General features: G+C 42.4%; 1 protein-coding gene across 2 annotated transcripts; it reads right to left on the minus strand.

The window, feature by feature from the left end:
• Window positions 1-146: 146 nt before the first annotated feature.
• Window positions 147-16,138, minus strand: nipsnap1 (nipsnap homolog 1 (C. elegans)). Of its 2 annotated transcripts, none has more exons than XM_029763619.1 (10): window positions 15,869-16,138; window positions 14,314-14,429; window positions 13,627-13,672; window positions 13,345-13,439; window positions 13,035-13,105; window positions 11,010-11,150; window positions 2,069-2,100; window positions 1,776-1,870; window positions 1,449-1,532; window positions 147-948 (listed from the first exon to the last, which is right to left on the minus strand). In XM_029763619.1, exons 1-10 carry the CDS (start codon window positions 15,940-15,942, stop codon window positions 884-886), a joined length of 819 nt encoding a protein of 272 aa, XP_029619479.1. In that variant the 5' UTR covers window positions 15,943-16,138; the 3' UTR covers window positions 147-883. The 2 variants fall into 2 exon arrangements, with proteins under 2 accessions (XP_029619479.1, XP_029619478.1); XM_029763618.1 differs by having other exon boundaries at window positions 14,314-14,432; window positions 15,869-16,123.
• Between the last annotated feature and the right edge of the window lie 5,648 nt (window positions 16,139-21,786).

Raw genomic sequence — 21,786 nt, forward strand, 5'->3', positions numbered from 1 at the left:
GATATAACAATATCTGATACCCCTGCCTAATTATCACACCTATACACAAAAAAATAACAATTCTAGAACAGTGTTTGTAATTGGGGTCTGCAATACCACAACTGCAAAAACATGTTTCCATATATTTAATACATTTCCAGATCAAATAATATGTATATATTTTTTTAATTCAATAGATTAACATGACACTATCACAATAAGATAAAACAATCAATGAGACATAGACAAAGATTGCATAACATTTAATAATCCAGTGTTCATGTTTCTCAGTTCAAAGATGCATCTACCAATGTCTATTGATTTACTTCTTCAGATGGTTGACAAGGGAAGAGACTCACATTTGCTTACATTGACCTATAGGTTTCTTATACCTGAGATGTGGCATATGCTTCTACATGTCCACTGAGTGGGCATTTCTTACTCCTGTATGTTCACACACTCAAGATGCATAATCATAATACAGTAGCAACAAGTTCATTTCCCTATCATAGCTATTTAATTCACCGTTTCATAGCTACTTCATACCTTATTGAAGTCATTGAAGATTTCCTTTCCCTTGTTTGGCACATAATTCACCTGAAATATAATGTATCTATCAATTTAGGTGAAATAAAATCTCTCCCCTATTCGCCATGGTAGCAAAAAGGAAACTGGATTCTATTTTGAATGCAGTCTTCAAACGGAGGGCTTGCCAGTGCACCAAAACATTAGTTTTCATCAAAAGGTTTCATCTACCACAGTTCATAGATTCAAGCTTTACATGTAGGCCTAAGTTATCTGCACCTACAACAAAAGAGAAAAAGACAGAGACAGACACGATGGAAAAATGCCCATAATCTGTTCTCGCTTAGGTCTTCCAGAAAGGGAACTTGACTGAATCTGGTTATTGCAGAGGTGAACTCTTTGTAGGAATCATAATCCTCGACTCCATGCTCCTGATCAAAGGCACTAGGAGAGGAGACGTGACAGAGAGAGCGGTTAGAGCTCAACATCAAACATCTAAAACCGTGTTTCTCAACTGTTGAGGGTACTCAATCCGTGAGTACCCTCAACAGTACACATTTTTATTGCAGCCCCAGACAAGCACACCTGATTCAACTTGTCAACTAATCATCAAGCCCTGGATGAGTTTGTCCAGGGTACTGTTGGGAAACACTGATAAAAAGACAGCAGCCTATATTTTGTGTCAAGACGGAGTAATACAGGGTTTTCATTAAATTATTTGAAATGATCAGTTTTCATGGATGTACTTCAGTGAGTCTGATCCGACAACCCACAAGACAATTCATTTAGACTTACAAACATAGTGAAATACTGAGAGTTTGATGCAATTGAAAAACATGATTATTCTGAAGCCTCTCTCATGGTTGAAGACAAAAAGCACAATGCATTGCCAGAGAGGTTTTGATTGATGTCTATGTGTTTGTTTTGTGTGTATTCTTTCCTACCTGTATAATAGACACTTGAAGCCCATCCCTCCTTCTGCCAGGCAGAGTTTCTTGTCTCTTCTCTGGATTGAAGGTCTTTATAGGCTGTAGATGGAACAAATTATTTAGTATGCATGTATTCATGATATACAAATAGGGGCAGGTACAAAAGACCTTGACATACAGTATAAACAATAATCCAACGTGTTGCACCATAGTGTGTGTATTGATAGTAGTAAACTGTCTGTCACAAACTCATTGGGATAATTCCAAAAACACAGCATTGTTTGGCTTCATTTGATAAAAGAGTGTCAATGTTATGCACACGGGTATCATCAGCCGACTCACCCCACAGATGATGAACTTCATACAGGTCTCCTATCTGAGAGAAGAACCCTCCAACTGCCTCATCTTTCTCCTGTCGATGTTTGATCGCCCTCGCCCTATCAAGATAGGTAATGAATACAGTCAATATTGGACATATTTGACATTCTACTGAAACATTTACTGATATTACTTATTGTATACCAGCTTTATTTCTGCATTAATTATTTACAAAATGACATGCAACTTAGATGCATATGGTACATGCACATTTCTCTCAAACAATGTACATATTGCAGTCTCATGAGAAGTCTTACCAATGATTCCCCCATTCAATCATCGTTCCAGGCTAAAAGTTGGTGGAGAAAAAGAAAAACAATGTCTTTAACCATGTTTCCATCCAGTTTTTATGTAAGTAAAGTGATATTGTATGAAGAAAATTATCACGACATATGTGATGGAAACAGGAAGTTTGTGTAAATGTATAAATGTCGACAGATAATGTGTTAGTTGGACATGGTGAGATCTTTTTGTGTCGGTAAAATTAATTATGTGGGAAATGGCGGTGGAAATGCTTTGATACACAAATATTGATATAATAACCATCATATTGAAGTAAACTTGGAGTCACGCAATGATATGATGTGTGGTCCTCCCACCATGACTTGGAAAACCATGCAGTTTATTAGGCTACTGATGAAATAAGTAATGATGAACGTCACAGGGTGGTGAAAGTGTACGGTGATGAGCTTGACACTGCTTTCTAACAAATATCGAGGGTCTTACTTTGGTGACATGATGATTGATGTTTGACTGCCTTTTGACAAATAAAAATATTCTCGCTATTTTCCATAATAATCTCATGTAGGCCACAGGATGTTGGTGGCATCTTAATTGGGGAGGACGGGCACGTGTTAATGTCTAGAGCGAAAGAAGGACCACAGGTGTGCCTTCCCTGTAGCTCAGTTGGTAGAGCATGGTGTTTGCAACGCCAGGGTTGTGGGTTCGATTCCCACGGGGGGCCAGTATGAAAAGAAAAAAAAATGTATGCATTCACTACTGTAAGTCGCTCTGGATAAGAGCGTCTGCTAAATGACTAAAATGTAAAGATGTAAATGTGTGAGTGTTGACAAGGACAGGGCTGGAGATCACTCTGCCATGCTGATTGAGTTCGAATAACAGACTGGAAGCTTCAAAAGGAGGGTGGTGTTTAGAATCATTGTTCTTCCTCTGTCAACCATGGTTACCTGCAAGGAAACATGTGCCGTTATCATTGCTTTGCGCATAAAGGGCTTCACAGGCAAGGATATTGCTGCCAGTAAGATTGCAACTAAACCAACCATTTATTGGATCTTCAAGGAGAGCGGTTCAATTGCTGTGAAGAAGGCTTCAGGGTGCCCAAGAAAGTCCAGCAAGCGCCAGGACTGTCTCCTAAAGTTGATTCAGCTGTGGGATCGGGGCAACACCTGTACAGAGCTTGCTCAGGAATGGCAGCAGGCAGGTGTGAGTGCATCTGCACGCACAGTGAGGCGAAGACTTTTGGAGGATGGCCTGGTGTCAAGAAGGGCAGCAAAGAAGCCACTTCTCTCCAGGAAAAACATCAGGGACAGACTGAGATTCTGCAAAAGGTACAGGGATTGGACTGCTGAGGACTGGGCTAAAGTCATTTTCTCTGATGAATCCCCTTTCCGATTGTTTGGGGCATCTGGAAAAAAGCTTGTTCGGAGAAGACAAGGTGGGCGCTACCATCAGTCCTGTGTCATGCCAACAGTAAAGCATCCTGAGACCATTCATGTGTGGGGTTGCTTCTCAGCCAAGGGAGTGGGCTCACTCACAATTTTGCCTAAGAACACAGCCATAAATAAAGAATGGTACCAACACATCCTTCGAGAGCAACTTCTCCCAACCATCCAGGAACAGTTTGGTGATGAACAATGCCTTTTCCAGCATAATGGAGCACCTTTCCATAAGGCAAAAGTGATAACTAAGTCTCTCGGGGAACAAAACATCGATATTTTGGGTCCATGGCCAGGAAACTCCACAGACCTTAATCCTATTAAGAACTTGTGGTCAATCCTCAAGAGGCGGGTGGACAAACAAAAACCCACAAATTCTGACAAACTCCAAGCATTGATTATGCAAGAATGGGCTGACATCAGTCAGGATGTGGCTCAGAAGTTAATTGACAGCATGCCAGGGCGGATTGCAGAAGTCTTGAAAAAGAAGGGTCAACACTGCAAATATTGACTCTTTGCATCAACTTCATGTACCTTCATGTACCTGTACCTTTGACACTTATGAAATGCTTGTAATTATACTTCAGTATTCCATAGTAACATCTGACAAAAATATCTAAAGACACTGAAGCAGCAAACGTTGTGTAAATTAATATTTGTGTCATTCTCAAAACTTTTGGCCACGCCTGTAAGTTAGCCTAGGCTTTGTTGTGCCCTCTTCACAACTGTCTTGGTGTGTTTGGACCATTCTAGTTTGTTGTTGATGTGGACACCGAGGAACTTGAAGCTCTCAACCTGCTCCACTACAGCCCCGTCGATGAGAATGGGGGCGTGCTCGGTCCTCCTTTTCCTGTAGTCCACAATCATCTCCTTACTCTTGGTTACGTTGAGGGATAGGTTGTTATTCTGGCACCACCCGGCCAGGTCTCTGACCTCCTCCCTATAGGCTGTCTCGTCGTTGTCGGTGATCAGGCCTACCACTGTTGTGTCATCTGCAAACTTAACGATGGTGCTGGAGTCGTGCCTGGCCATGCAGTCGTGGGTGAACAGGGAATACAGGAGGGGACTGAGCACGCACCCCTGGGGAGCTCCAGTGTTGAGGATCAGCGTGGCAGATGTGTGGCCCGTCAGGAAGTCCAGGAACCAGTTGCAGAGGGAGGTGTTTAGTCCAGGATCCTTAGCTTAGTGATGAGCTTTGAGGGTACTATGATGTTGAACGCTGAGCTGTAGTCAATGAACAGCATTCTCACGTAAGTGTTCCTTTTCTCCGGGTGGGAAAGGGCAGTGTGGAGTGCAATAGAGATTGCATCATCTGTGGATCTGTTTGGGCGGTATGCAAATTGAAGTAGGTCTAGGGTTTCTGGGATAAGGAACTTGAAGCTCTCAACCTGCTCCACTACAGCCTCGTTGATGAGAATGGGGGCATGCTCAGTCCTCCTTTTCCTGTAGTCCACAATCATCTCCTTTGTCTTGATCACTGTTACGAACCTCTTTTGCCCTGCAGTCTAGGGGGGATGGAAACAAGACCCGTAACATATCTCATGCAAATCACACCAGTGAAAAAGTAACAGTGAGAACGAAAAACCACAGACAACTTAAATCTAGCTGGACCCAAGGAAATACATATCCAAACAAACCCCTAAGCTAGTCTAGCCTGCTTCAAGAACAGCTAGCTAACTAACCAAAAATACAGTGGGTGGTCCGCCCAGTTCTAACTAGGGTATTTAGACAATGTTTTCCTACGGGTAAAGTAGGCCCATGGGCGACTTGGCTGGTTATCCCCTTTTCCCACCAACAAACAGTCATACACCATAACAATACAATACTCACAGGATAACGGACAAAGTGACATGTAGGTGAAAAAACAAAAGAGAGATCTCCAGAGAGAACTGATTGGGGATACTTTTAAACCAAGGGAAAAGGGATGTGATTGGGTCCAGGGTCCAGTTGCAGAGGAAGGTGTTTAGTCCCAGGGTCCTTAGCTTAGTGATGAGTTTTGAGGGCACTATGGTCTTGAACACTGAGCTGTAGTCAATGAATAGTAGACACGAGGAGTTGCTTCACGTTCTGATGGAAGGGTTCCAGGACGTGGCCGAATGTCACGACCTAGCATTGGACGCATTGCGGGAGCAATTCCGTGGGTTGCCTACCAGGCAGCCTACCACGACAGTAACCTCTCAGCCAGTCAGTAACCCAGCTGGTAGCAGCGCAATCACCCCGGTTTCCCGGGAACCCCGCTTACCTCCCCGAAGTGCTACGATGGAGATACCAGAACCTGACAGGCTTTTCTCTCCCAATGCTCCCTCATTTTCGAGCTGCAGCCTTCTTCGTTACCCTCAGACCACTCAAAGATAGTGTACATTATTACGCTAATGTTTGGGAGCCGAGCCTGAGGCACTGGCACGTCGCTATATTGCCGTGGCTACACCCCCGGAAGCTGAGACCTTTCCCCCCTGCTCCAAGATCATTAGCCCCTCTGCTGTTCGTCCTCTGTTCCCCCGTACCCTCCGTATTTTTCCTACCTTTTCTGTGCCTAGCGTTAAAACCATGTCTAACTGCCCCTTGTCTCCTGTTTCCAGGCACACCCCTCTCCCCCGTTTCATCGACGGCCGACCGGCATACATGGTGAGACGTCTCCTGAAGGTTCGACCTCGGGGCAGGGGATTCCATTACCTGGTTGACTGGGAGGGTTATGGCCCAGAGGATGGGTGTTGGGTCTCCACAAGGGACATCCTGGACCCAGGCCTCATCTCTTGAGTTCCAGCGCTGGCACCCCGCTCAACCAGGTATGCGCCCAGGTAGGACGCCAGGTGGCATCCCAGAGGGGTGGGTGTTGTCACACCTTGATTTGTTTCACCCGTCTTTGTGCTTGTCTCCACCCCCCTCCAGGTGTCGCCCATCTTCCACATTATCCCCTGTGTATTTATACCTGTGTTCTTTGTTTGTCTGTTGCCAGTTCGTTTTGTTACTCAAACCTACCAGCGTTTTCCCCTTGCTCCTGCCTTGTCTGTTTTCTAGTTTTCCCGGTTTTGTCCTTTCTGCCTGCCCTGACCCTGCCTGCCGTCCTGTACCTTTGCCTTCTACTCTGGATTACCGACGTCTGCCTGCCCTGACCCTGAGCCTGTCTGCCGTCCTATACCTTTGCCCCACCTTTCTGCCCTTGACCTGTCCTTTTGCCTGCCCCTGTTCGAGTAATACATTTTTGTTACTTTGACATTGTCTGCACCTGGGTCTTACCATCAAACGTGATAAGTGAAGACACTTGCCAGTTGGTCAGTGCATGCTCGGGGTAGACGTCCTGGTAATCCATCTGACCCTGCGGCCTTTTGAATGTTGACCTGTTTAAAGGTCTTACTCACATCGGCTGCGGAGAGCTTGATCACACAGTCGTTTGGAACAGCTGATGCTCTCATGCATGTTTCAGTGTTACTTGCCTCGAAGCGAGCATTGAAGTTATTTAGCTTGTCTGGTAGGCTCGTGTCACTGGGCAGCTCTTGGCCGTGCTTCCCTTTGTAGTCTAATAGTTTGCAAGCCCTGCCACATCCGACGAGTGTCAGAGCCGGTGTAGTACGATTTGATCTTAGTCCTGCATTGATGCTTTGCCTGTTTGATGGTTCATAGGAGGGCATAGCGGGATTTCTTATAAGCTCCCAGGTTTTAATTTATTTTATTTCACCTTTATTTAACCAGGTAGGCAAGTTGAGAACAAGCTCTCATTTAAAACTGCGACCTGGGCAAGATAAAGCAAAGCAGTTTGACACATACAACAACACAGAGTTACACATGGAGTAAAACAAACATACAGTCAATAATATAGTAGAAAAATAAGTCTATACACAAAGTGAGCAAATGAGGTGAGATAAGGGAGGTAAAGGCAAAAAAGGCCATGGTGGCGAAGTAAATACAATATAGCAAGTAAAACACTGGAATAGTAGATTTGCAGTGAAAGAAAGTGCAAAGTAGAAATATAAATAATGGGGTGCAAAGGAGCAAAATAAATAAATACAGTAGGGGAAGAGGTAGTTGTTTGTGCTAAATTATAGATGGGCTATGTACAGGTGCGGTAATCTGTGAGCTGCTCTGACAGCTGGTGCTTAAAGCTAGTTAGGGAGAATTGTGTTTCTAGTTTTAGAGATTTTTCGTAGTTCGTTCCAGTCATTGGCAGCAGAGAACTGGAAGGAGAGGCGGCCGAAGGAGGAATTGGAGAGATATACCTGCTGGAGCGCGTGCTACAGGTGGGTGCTGCTATGGTGACCAGCGAGCTGAGATAAGGGGGAACTTTACCTAGCTGGTTCTTGTAGATGACCTGGAGCCAGCGGGTTTGGCGATGAGTATGAAGCGAGGGCTAGCCAACGAGAGCGTACAGGTCGCAGTGGTGGGTAGTATATGGGGCTATGGTGACAAAACGGATGGCACTGTGATAGACTGCATCCAATTTATTGAGTAGGGTATTAGAGGCTATTTTGTAAATGGCATCGCCGAAGTCGAGGATCGGTAGGATGGTCAGTTTTACGAGGGTATGTTTGGCAGCATGAGTGAAAGATGCTTTGTTGCGAAATAGGAAGCCAATTCTAGATTTAACTTTGGATTGGAGATGTTTGATGTGAGTCTGGAAGGAGAGTTTACAGTCTAACCAGACACCTAGGTATTTGTAGTTGTCCACGTATTCTAAGTCAGGACCGTCCAGAGTAGTGATGCTGGACGGGCGGACGGGCAGGTGCAGGTAGCGATCGGTTGAAGAGCATGCATTTAGTTTTACTTGTATTTAAGAGCAGTTGGAGGCCACGGAAGGAGAGTTGTATGGCATTGAAGCTCGTCTGGAGGGTAGTTAACATAGTGTCCAAAGAAGAGCCAGAAGTATACAGAATGGTGTCGTCTGCGTAGAGGTGGATCAGAGACTCACTAGCAGCAAGAGCGTCATTGATGTATACAGAGAAAAGAGTCAGCCCAAGAATTGAACCCTCTGGGTTACACCCATAGAGACTGCCAGAGGCCCGGACAACACGCCTTCTGATTTGACACACTGAACCCTATCGGAGAAGTAGTTGGTGAACCAGGCGAGGCAATCATTTGAGAAACCAAGGCTATTGAGTCTGCCGATGAGGATGTGGTGATTGACAGAGTTGAAAGCCTTGGCCAGGTCAATGAATACGGCTGCACAGTATTGTTTCTTATCGATGGCAGTTAAGATATCGTTTAGGACCTTGAGCGTGGCTGAGGTGCACCCATGACTAGCTCTGAAACCAGATTGCATAGCGGAGAAGGTGCGGTGGGATTCGAAATGGTCGGTAATCTGTTTGTTGACTTGGCTTTCGAAGACTTTAGAAAGGCAGGGTAGGATAGATATAGGTCTGTAGCAGTTTGTGTCAAGAGTGTCCCCCCCTTTGAAGAGGGGGATGACCGCAGCTGCTTTCCAATCTTTGGGAATCTCAGACGACACGAAAGAGAGGTTGAACAGGCTAGTAATAGGGGTTGCAACAATTTCTGCAGATAATTTTAGAAAGAAAGGGTCCATATTGTCTAGCCCGGCTGATTTTTAGGGGTCCAGATTTTGCAGCTCTTTCAGAACATCAGCTGACTGGATTTGGGAGAAGGAAAAATGGGGAAGGCTTGGGGGGTGCAGTGCTATTGACCGGGGTAGAGGTAGCCAGGTGAACATGGCCAAGCATGGCCAGCCGTAGAAAAATGCTTATTGAAATTGTCAATTATAGTGGATTTGTCGGTGGTGACAGAGTTTCCTATCCTCAGTGCAGTGGGCAGCTGGGAGGAGGTGCTCTTATTCTCCGTTAGAGTCCCGCTCCTTGAAAGCGGCAGCTCTACCCTTTAGTTCAGTGCGGGTAGGCTATGCGAGTTACCTCAATTACCTCGGCTAACCGGTGCCCCCACACATTGACTCTGTACCGGAATCCCATGTGTATAGCCTCGCTACGGTTGCTAGTCAATTATTTGTAATATTGGTATTGAAAAAAAAAATCTTATTTTCCTTTTTTTCTTATACAATTACAATATATATTTGTAGTCTTTATCTGTATTTTTCATTTTTTGTTTTCTTTCTTAAAACTGCACTGTTGGTTATGTAAGTAAGCATTTCACTGTAAGGTGAAGGAGAGTTGTATGGCATTGAAGCTCGTCTGTTGTATTTGGCACGTGTGACAAATAACACTTTATTTTCTCCATTCCAGCCATTGTTATGAGCCTTCCGCCCCTCAGCTGCCTCCACTGATGTAGACTAGACAACTACATGCACTATATCTGCGAGCTGTTAGCTATTGCGCAGGTTGCAAGACCAGAGTAGGCACATTTGCTATTTAATGCAACCACTTCTGTGATAAAACTAATCGGTAGAGTTGAAAATGCAATGGAAACACATTGAACACATAGATTTTTATTCGGTGCAGTGGTTAGAGCATTGGACTAGTAACCGAAAGGTTGCAAGATCGAATCCCCGAGCTGACAAGGTAAAAATCTGACGTTCTGCCCCTGAACAAGGCAATTAACCCACTGTTCCTAGGCCAACAGTGAAAATAAGAATTTGTTCTTAACTGACTTGCCTAGTTAAATAAAGGTACAATAAAACAAAATAAAAACATGAAAATTTAAGCGAAAAAGTACATTTTGTGTGCACTACATCATCACATACTGATTGTTACCTTCAACAAGTCCATTTGCTGGAAACATGCCACTGGTGGAAAAATGCACATATTTTCTTTATGCGGATTCTAGAATATTCGCATGAAAATCTTTCGCCAATTAGATGGAAAGCTAGCTACTGGAGATAATTACACTGAAGAATGAACACAGGAAACGTTTAACTTCATAACCACCCGTGTCCTTCACCAACAGAATGCAACAGCATCCCATTTACATACCATACTCCTAGACATGCAGGTGCTGCAATCAAAACATACAGTTCTGTACACAATGCAGTGTGACCTAGGCCTACATACTCATTAGATACAGTCAAGCCAGACATGTTGGTTGTGTTTGAGAGTAGACTTTTATCTTATCTTAGGTACATGATGTCTATTGTGTTCTGTAGGTCCACTGTTTGTATATCTCTGGGTGTCCTCACAGCAGTATCTTACCTTGAGTTTCTATGAGCGCAATTCGTATGTCAGGTCATCGCAAGACTTATCTTAAAGGGATAATTCAGGATTTTGGCAATGAAGCCCTGTATCTACCTCCCCAGTGTCAGATTAGCTTGTGGGCACCTATTTTATGTATCTGCGTCCAGTACAAAGGAAGTTAAGAGGTAGTTTTGCAAACTAATGCTAACTAGCATTAGAGCAATGACTGGAAGTCTGCATGCTAGCTGTTCCCATAGACGTCCAGTCATTGCGTTACCGCTAGTTGGCAATTGCGCTAACGTAAGTTAGCGACTTCCTTAAAACTGAATGCAGATATATAAAAATGGTATCCACAAGTTCATTGGACTCTGGGGAAGTAGATAAAGGGCCTCATTGCTAAAATCCTGAAGTATCCCTTTAAGTTTGCATGTTTCTAGTCCCAATCAGTGTCTTACCTTGAGTTTGTATGAGCGCATCTCGTATATGTTGGGTCCATTTCTGGGTGTTGGCTCGTTCCAGAAACTGAACTCTAGAAGAAGCTGGTTCCGCCGTGAGACCAGCATTTTACTCCTCTCCTTCCTGAAGTGCAGATACTCCTTTAAAAGAGTTTCATGTTGTTTGAAATTCATGAATTAGTAAACTAAAGAAGAATAGTTGTTTCACGTCAGCGAGTAGTAGAGCCATGCTTTCCCCCCAAAACAATGAGGAAACTCTGATATTTATACAGTTGAAGTCAGAAGTTTACATACACCTTAGCCAAATACATTTAAACTCAGTTTTTCACAATTCCTGACATTTAATCCTAGTAAAAATTCCCTGTCTTAGGTCAGTTAGGATCACCACTTTATTTTAAGAATGTGAAATGTCAGAATAATAGCAGAGAGAATGATTTTTTTCAGCTTTTATTTCTTAGATCACATTCCCAGTGGGCAAAAAGTTTACATACTCTCAATTCATATTTGGTAGCATTGCCTTTAAATTGTTTAACTTGGGTCAAACGTTTCGGGTAGCCTTCCACAAGCTTCCCACAATAAGTTGGGTGAATTGAGGCCCATTCCTCCTGACAGAGCTGGTGTAACGAGTCAGGTGTGTAGGCCTCCTTGCTCGCACACGCTTTTTCCGTTCTGCCCCCACATTTTCTATAGGATTGAGGTCAGGGCTTTGTGATGGCCACTCCAATATCTTGACTTGGTTGTCCTTAAGCCATTTTGCCACAACTTTGGAAGCATGCTTGGGGTCATTGTCCATTTGGAAGACCCATTTGCGAACAAGCTTTAACTTCTTGACTGATGTCTTGAGATGTTGATTCAATATATCCACATAATTGTGCTTCCTCATGATGCCATCCTTTTTGTGAAGTGCACCAGTACCTCCTGCAGCAAAAGCACCCCACAACATGATGCTGCCACCCCCGTGCTTCACGGTTGGGATGGTGTTCTTCGGCTTGCAAGACTCCCCTTTTTCCTCCAAACATAACAATGGTCATTATGGCCAAACAGTTCCATTTTTGTTTCATCAGATCAGAGGATATTTCTCCAAAAAGTACAATCTTTGTCACCATGTGCAGTTGCAAACTGTAGTCTGGCTTTTTTTATGGCGGTTTTGGAGCAGTGGCTTCTCCCTTGCTGAGCGGCCTTTCAGGTCATGTCGATATAGGACTCGTTTTATAGATACTTTGGTACCTGTTTCCTCCAGCATCTTCACAAGGTCCTTTGCTGTTGTTCTGGGATTGATTTGCACTTTTCGCACCAAAGTACGTTTATTTCTAGGAGACAGAACGCGTTTCCTTCCCGAGCGGTATGATGGCTGCGTGGTCCCATGGTGTTTATACTTGCGTTTTATTGTTTGTACAGATGAATGTGGTACCTTCAGGCATTTGGAAATTGCTCCCAAGGATGAACTAGACTTGTGGAGGTCTACAATTTATTTTCTGAGGTCTTGGCTGATTTCTTTAGATTTTCCCATGATGTTAAGCAAAGAGGCAGTGAGTTTGAAGGTAGGCCTTGAAATACATCCACAGGTACACCTCCAATTGACTCAAATGATGTCAATTAGCCTATCAAAAGCTTCTAAAGCCATGACATCATTTTCTGGAATTTTCCAAGCTGTTTAAAGGCACAGTCAACTTAGTGTATGTAAACTTCTGACCCACTGGAATTATGATACAGTTAATTATAAGTGAAATAATCTGTCTGTAAACAATTGTTGGAAAAATTACTTGTGTCATGCACAAAGTAGATGTCCTAACCGACTTGCCAAAACTATAGTTTGTTAACAAGAAATGTGTTGAGTGGTTGAAAAACAAGTTTTAATGACCTAAGCGCATGTAATCTTCCGACTTCAACTGTATATAACAATATCAGATTTACAAATATTTGACATAACTTGATATACATTTTGAATGATCTGTTGTAGTACTGATTTGTCCAGAACATCATTTCTAATTGCTTTTAAAATGCTAAAAACATAGTTTACCTTACCTTATTGTTGTTCAATTTGGTCAAGCATTCAGTCAATGCTGGGTAGCCTCCTGTATACCGCCAAATGTGCACTGCAACAAACAGACAGCAGAGGTCAGTGATGTATTGGCCAAACTGTTTACCTCCGTCAGCTAGATGCTTCTGGTGAGTGACATCATTGTACAAGAGGCCTATCTTCAGGAAAAGGTTTGTGATAACATTAGCTCAGGGTTAACAGAGAACATTAGATTACATCAACAGATCATATTAGATAACAGTCGATTAGGCTTTCTTGACACTGTTGTTATGCACCAACGTCTCTGCCACTTACCAGCTTGGTCTTGGTCCCCATACCAAGTATTCCAGCTCCCCACAACATCACAGGGATAGTCCTGGTCTAAGTGGAGTTTGCTCTGCACCTCAGCCCTGAATTCATGGGGAAAAGTATAAAGACACAATATCACAGATACTGTATATGTCTGCATTTTCATCGATTGTGCAGTCCTACTCACACATATCTAGTAAACATCTACTGTGAATGACCAAACGAGGAGTCTGTCAGTTAGTATTTACAGCACATATGAGCAAAACTAAAAATGAAAGATGAACTCACTCTAGATTGTTGTATGCCTCCAGACACTCTGGCTTGACATTGTGAACTGAGAGAGAAAGGGACAGAATAAGCTAGTCTGAATATTGGTGGGTGGACATTAGGCTAAAAAAAGGAAAATATCATATAACATACTCAGCAGCATCAGTTATATTATTAGACTAATGCGTTATTCCTTCTGCAAATAAACTATTTTTGGATCATCGTCTTCCTACCCAATTTCCCTGCTGGTTGTAATGGTCTTTCTAACCCAATTTCCCTGCTGGTTATAATGGTCAGGCTAAAGTTATTGACAAGTCAAAGGACAAACTATCCAAAGTTAAATTATGTGATGAGAACTAGACATTTCTAATGACATTTTTGTCACAACAAAACACATGATAGCATTGTAATGATACCATGTAATTACACATTCTCACTTTATTTAACCCAAGATCTGCATGCATCTTCCTGTAGGTCCCTTGGTGCAATAATATGCCTTAAATTATGATGATCCTTTCACTGTTTTCCAAAGAGACGGATCGATAAAATGTCACACAGAGGCTATGCCGTGTACAAAGCAAATGAATCCAATTCAACATAATTTTCTATATTTGTCTCACATTTAGTTTATTATTGAACCTCAACCACTGCTGCAGAAGAGTATATAGATGTGTTGATGCAGCTAGGATATAATATATTATTACATACACTGAATTTTGTAGAGGTCGCTGGTCTCACTCTTTGACAGCAGGTTGGAGTGGGCATCTTTCCTGGCCTCCACCTCGTGCACAAACATAGACTGGAACCATCCTTTGTCTGAAAACCTCCTACACAATTTTTTGTTGTTGAGAATTTAAAGAATCAAAAGAATTTAGAGTGTTTGCAGGATCAGCCAACTTGGCATTGATATACAATAGAAACATGTCTGATCAGTATAGGCCATAAAATCTAAATGAGTCCACTGGTGGCACTGCAGTTATCACGCTATGATGAGTAGCCTACACCCTGGGTATGAGTGTGATCAATAGCCATGTATGTTAGTCTGGTCAGTGGAATGAGAACAGCATTACTCATGTGTTATTTACAAGGACCATGGATATTGCATAGAAGATTTCCAATATGACTTGTGAAGATGTGTTACCATTTTAAATCCAAGAGTGTCATGGATTTGTCCATTAGTAGTGGCTCAGAAGAACTTGGTTGAATCAAGTTATTGACCAAGCAATCTGACAGGCCTACAGATCATCTGCTCTGGTGTCACTGACTCAAATCAGATGGATTGAATGGAAATGCAAACGCTGGCAAAGCAGTTAAAGGCTGAGTGTAGGCTAGCAGTGGATCACTTTAAAAGTGGGATTATAAACTGGGTGGTTCGAGCCCTGAATGCTGATTGGCTGACAGCCGTGGTATATTTAAGCAATAAAGCCAGAGGTGGTGTGGTATATGGCCAATATAGCATTTATAACAGACTTTATAACAGACATTATAAACTGGGTGGTTCAAGCCCTGAATGCTGATTGGCTGACAGCTGTGATATATCAGACCATATCCCACCGGTATGACAAAACATTTTTACTGCTCTAATTACGTTAGTAAACAGTTTATAATTGCAATAAGGCACCTCGGGAGGTTGTGATATATGGCCAATATACTATACCACGGCTAAGGGCTGTATCCAGGCACTCCACGTTTCGTCGTGGGAAGAACAGCCCTTAGCCATGGTATATTGGCCATATACCACACTTTATCGGGTCTTATTGCTTAAAATATAGAATATGGAAAATTGCATGCTGACTTTAATTTGCAGTCAGAGGAAAGGATAGAGTAGTTGTTGTTTGTTGCCATGTTGTCAAAGGGTTTAGTTACATTGTGTCAGCATTGGAAAAGAGATAACACTACAAAGTCGATCCCATTTGAAATGGGTCAAAGTTCAGGTGCCCAGCAAATTATTAAAGTAGGCTAGTAGACTCAGTTAGTGCAACATTTTCATCATTAATCAGGATGTATCCTCCTTTCAATCGTTGAACCTTCATCATGTGACCAACAATTGCACATAACGTACACATTTAGCAGGCAGTTATTGTTGGATATATCGTCCCTATTATAATTAGTCTACGATTCAAAGCGACCTAGTTCACATAATTAGGGTTCACATTCTCAAAGTATTTAATTGCGCTTTGTAAGATTAGGTTAAGTACATTCTCTGTTGAACAAAGATGCGAGTAAATGTTAGCATTTAAAACTTCCAACGGTTTCACTTTACCTTGCGACCTGCAGCTTGACAGCATTCCTGTACAGTGGTTGGCCCTTGGGCAATATTGAACACGTCGCCGCCATCTTCCACAGACACTGAATGGAAACCTTTGCCTCGTTTGTGTGAAGCTTTATATATACGGCCTATGTAGTGACGTTATGACGAGAGCTAAACAGAACCAACAGTTTAATATTTAACCAAGGATACGTATCTGACTGTTAGCTGTAGTCAGAGAGGAAAAGGCGCAGCGAGAGGTTTTACTCTGACCAAAATCTGTCCACGAAAATAAACCCACAAAGTGAGGAATTTTTTTGTATGGAAGTCAATGAGTATCGAATTTGGCCAACAACAAAAAATTAATTGTTAGTTTGCTACGTGAGGTTTATTTGATCGAATAGAAGTTTCGTAATGGTTGGGTTGTTACGAATCGAATGATATATGTGGAGATACGTGGAATAGCGACAGCTTGGGAAAAAAACTACTTTATATCAGAGTTCTGCCTGTTGTCATAAATTAGCTGACAACTTCACAAAAACGATGCGCACACTTCAATGGGGCAGAAGTCTGTGAGTTATGATTCTGGCTGGCCAGATAGCTACCAACAATGACAAGAAACTGCCATGTGGGGAATCGTAAGTTACTCGTTTCATCCTGTTCTTGTGTGGGACTACAAACCAAAAATCTGTATTGCCCCCACCAACTGGACAGGGTTAAAAAAACAAGGTAAAAATACAATTCATATGTGATAGTGAAAACAAACTTAATCCACCCAAATGAAAATAGCACATTGACAAAAACAAAACTCCCACTAATGTCTTCTTTCAAATCTCCATATCAAGAGTCTGAGAGGGTGGTAAGGCTTGTGACAATACTCCATGCAACTCCTCTGCCGAGAAGTCTTTCAGTCCCAGCCAGGAATCGCTCAGCCAGGAGGCGCATACACAATTATATCTATTTTCCTGGACTTCCTCTCCACCTTGGCAGTGCCATTAATCACCATAGCTATAAAGGCCACAAAGTTCACCTTCTTAACCTTTAACATATTTTATGTATTTATTTTTATTTAACCTTTATAACATATCTGGGTCCTGCTGGTGAAAGGCAACCCCTGCAGCCTGCAGTGAAGGCCTATCCACCACATGGACTCTTCAGAAGCACCATTCAAACCCTCAACCGTTTTAACAGCCGCTGCATATGAAATGCTCTGGACAACCCTGACTTTGGCTACCTCGTTCTCTTTCAGCCTTGTCGGGCATTCCAAAGACGTGTCTTCATGGTTTCCACCACAATTACAACATGTCACATATTCATCACTTTTTACACATGAAATGATATTTCCCACAACTTGGCTTCAACTTTCTGCAAACACTTGAAACATGTCCAAAAGCTTTACAGGGATCACACTGCATTGGTCTTGGGATAAATGCTCTGACTCTGTAGTTAATATACCCCAACTGCACTTGAGTAGGGAGACTCCATATCAAAAACGAAAGAACATATACCCTTCACTTTTTCGTCATTCACAACACAATTCATCCGATGTGCATCAATCACTCCATTCATATTTTTCATCTCTGTAACATCCACTTCCCACGAGACACCAGATATTACCCCCTTGAGGGGGTGCCCTGTTCCAAAGAGACACACACGACACGTCAAACTTCTCAAATCGGATAAGACGCAACACACATTCCTGCTGATCCTCAGAAGTACAAACAAATCTAAACAAGCCCTCCTCTCGTGATCCTCACAGCCTTCACTTTACCCAGTACTCTCTCCACCAGTTTGGATATCTCGAATGGATTCTTCAAAATTGATAATCCAATCAGCTGCTCTTCATTAACAAACCGTACTCCTACAAGATAAGAAAGAGCATTCTCAGCACTGTACGCTACTTTGCTCAGTTTTTTCATGATTTTGGACAATAGTCAACCGGCTGTGATTGGGAGTCCAATAGGGCGGCACACAATTGGCCCAGCGTCGTCCGGTTTAGGGTTTGGCCAGGGTAGGCCGTCATTGTAAATAATAATGTGTTCTTAACTGACTTGCCTAGTTAAATAAAGGTTTCATTTTTTTTAGGTCTTTTGACTGATATTATGTCAATGTTAATATGTCTCAAATTTGCTAGCTAGCTACCCAACAACTGTAACAATGGATTTGAGAGACTAGTACCCATTGTGAAAATGTTTTTATGTTTTCAATAAACATTGGAGACAAATTATAGTGTACATGTTGTCAACAATCTATGCCAACCCCGTCTGTTTTGCCTTATAGATACGCACGGCGAGGCAGGGCTTAACGTGATCACGCCCCCGAGTAGGGTACAGCCGTAGGGTACTCTTGTTACTTCTATGTTAAATTGTCTACTTTACTCATAACCCAACAATGGCTGTATTAGTATTATAATAAAATGTTGTATCATTCTATAAACATTTTGTATATGCTTGGTAGGTCGTTTTTAACATACTTCCACGTCGTCTGAATCAACAAACTACAACATACCTAAAAGAAAAGAAAAAATATACTTTTTTTTGCATGAACAGATAGGCTGTTTTGTGGAATTTACAGTGCATTTGGAAAGTAATCATACCTGTCATGTCTACTCCTGCTCCTCTCCTCCAGCGTTCGATGTCACCGGTAAACTAACCACCGGTCCTGGCATCAATCATTACGCTCACCTGCACGTCATCATCAGACACACCTGGACTCCATTACATCACTTATTACCTCCTCTATAACTGGCACTCCCTTAGGTTCTTTCCCCAGTCAGTATTGTTTATGTGTTTCATGTCTATATGCTACTCGTGTTTGTTATATTGTTTGACGTTCCGTTTATTATCAAACTCACCACCTGCACTTGCTTTCCGACTTGCTTTCCGTTACAAGACCCATTCACTTTTTGAAACTTCGCTCCAGCCCCGCTCTGGAACAGGTTTTCATCAAGGATCTCTCTGTACTTTGCTCCGTTCATCTTCCCCTCGATCCTGACTAGTCTCCCAGTCCCTGCCGCTGAAAATCATCCTCACAGCATGATGCCGCCACCACCATGCTTCACCGAAGTGATGGTGGCAGGTGGAGTGCTGCAGAGATGGTTATCCTTCTGGAAGTTTCTCCCATCTCCATAGAGGAACTCTGGAGCTCTGTCAGAGGGACCTTCGGGTTCTTGGTCACCTCCCTGACCAAAGCCCTTCTCCCCCGATTGCTCCGTTTGGACGGGTGACATTTTTTGTTACCCTTCCCTAGATCTGTGCCTCGACACAATCATGTCTCGGAGCTCAACGGACAATTCCTTCGACCTCATGGCTTGGTTTTTGCTTTGACATGCACTGTCAACTGTGGGACCTTATAGAGACAGGTGTGTGCCTTTCCAAATCATGTCCATTCAATTGAATTTACCACAGGTGTACTCCAAGTTGTGGAAACATCTCAAGCATGATGAATGGAAAAAGGATGCACCTGAGCTCAATTTCGAGTCTCATAGCAATCGGACTGAATATTTATCTGAATGTGATTTATAAAATCTTGTTTACGCTTTGTCATAATGGGGTATTGTATGTAGATTGATGAGGAACATGTTTTATTTAACACATTTTAGAATAAGGCTGTAACGTAACAAAATGTGGAAAAAGGGAAAGGGTCTGAATACTTTCAGAATGCACTGTACATCACAATTATCTGCCAACGAGGTAACCCAGTTTTTAAGATGCCGAAAAGCTGTTGGGTACCGTTTTCTCTGAACAATAGTAGGAGAAAAAGAACAGCAAATTAAGTTTCATCAACGGCCAGGAACCAGGTTAGAAGAACCTCATGGTTTCAGGCTATTACGCCGCGATGATGATGGAAAGCTGTGGGCTCCGGTTGCTTGATACATTTATCTGTGTTCGAAGCACTTCATCACCAGTATGTCGCTAAGTCTTGTTTGTATCTAACTAGCTATGTGTATTTCATAAAACTTGCTAGTTAGCTTGTAGTTAGGACTAGTGAGCTGTATCTGTCCAAATAACAGCTGTAATATTCTTCTGCATTTGGATATTCATGCAAACCTGGAGATTCCTCAAAGTACAGTTGAAGTCAGAAGTTTACATACACTTAGGTTGGAATCATTAAAACTTGTTTTCAACAACTCCACAAATTTCTTGTTAACAAACTATAGTTTAGGCAAGTCGGTTAGGACATCTACTTTGTGCATGACACAAGTCATTTTTCCAAAAATTGTTTACAGACAGATTATTTCACTTATAATTCACTGTATCACAATTCCAGTGGGTCAGAAGTTTACGTACACTAAGTTGACTGTGCCTTTAAACAGCTTGGAAAATTCCAGAAAATGATGTCATGGCTTTAGAAGCTTCTGATAGGCTAATTGACATCATTTGAGTCAATTTGAGGTGTACCTGTGGATGTATTTCAAGGCCTACCTTCAAACTCTGCCTCTTTGCTTGACATCATGGGAAAATCTAAAGAAATCAGCCAAGACCTCAGAAAAAAATGGTAGACCTCCACAAGTCTGGTTCATCCTTGGGAGCAATTTCCAAATGCCTGAAGGTACCACGTTCTTCTGTACAAACAATAGTATGCAAGTATAAACACCATGGGACCACGCAGTAGTCATACCGCTCAGGAAGGAGACGCATGTCTCCTAGAGATGAACATACATTGGTGCAAAAAGTGGAAATCAATCCCAGAACAACAGCAAAGGACCTTGTGAAGATGCTGGAGGAAACAGGTACAGAAGTATCTATATCCACAGTACAACGAGTCCTATATTGACATAACCTGAAAGGCCGCTCAGCAAGGAAGAAGCCACTGCTCCAAAACCGCCATAAAAAAGCCAGACTACGGTTTGCAACTATACTTGGGGACAAAGATCGTACTTTTTGGACAAATATCCTCTGGTCTGATTAAACACAAATTGAACTGTTTGGCCATAATGACCATTGTTATGTTTGGAGGAAAAAGGGGGAGGCTTGCAAGCCGAAGAACACCATCCCAACCATGAAGCACGGGGGTGGCAGCATCATGTTGTGGGGGTGCTTTGCAGCAGGAGGGACTGGTGCACTTCACAGAATAGATGGCATCATGAGGAAGCACAATTATGTGGATATATTGAAGCAACATCTCAAGACATCAGTCAAGAAGTTAAAGCTTGAGCGCAAATGGGTCTTCCAAATGGACAATGACCCCAAGCATGCTTCCAAAGTTGTGGCAAAATTAAGGACAACAAAGTCAAGATATTGGAGTGGCCATCACAAAGCCCTGATCTCAAACCTATATACAGAATTTGTGGGCAGAGCTGAAAAAGCGTGTGCGAGCAAGGCGGCCTACAAACCTGACTCAGTTACACCAGCTCTGTCAGGAAGAATCCCAATTTATTGTGGGAAGCTTGTGGAAGGCTACCCGAAATGTTTGACCCAAGTTAAGCAATTTAAAGGCAATGCTACCAAATACTAATTGAGTGTATGTAAACTTCTGACCCACTGGGAATGTGATGAAAGAAATAAAAGCTGAAATAAATAATTCTCTCTACTATTATTCCGACATTTCACATTCTTAAAATAAAGTGGTGATCCTAACTGACCTAAGACAGGGAATTTTTACTAGGATTAAATGTCAGGAAATGTGAAACTGAGTTTAAATGTATTTGGCTAAGGTGTATGTAAACGTCTGACTTCAACTGCAGGTGTAGATATTGCCATAGGCTACTTGGACCATTTGGTAGGGTTGTCTCTCCGGCAGGTTGAAAGGACATATAGGCTAGCCAACAAGAATCAACTTTCTCAACACCTAGACCGTTCACGGGCAGGCAAAGACTGGAAGTACACTGAACAAAAATATGAATGCTTATATTCAACAATTTCAAAGATTTTACTGAGGTACAGTTCATATAAGGAGATCAGTCAATTGAAAGAAATTCCTTAGTTCCTAAT

This window comes from Salmo trutta, chromosome 9 (assembly GCF_901001165.1).
Source record: "Salmo trutta chromosome 9, fSalTru1.1, whole genome shotgun sequence".
NCBI lineage: Eukaryota > Metazoa > Chordata > Actinopteri > Salmoniformes > Salmonidae > Salmo > Salmo trutta.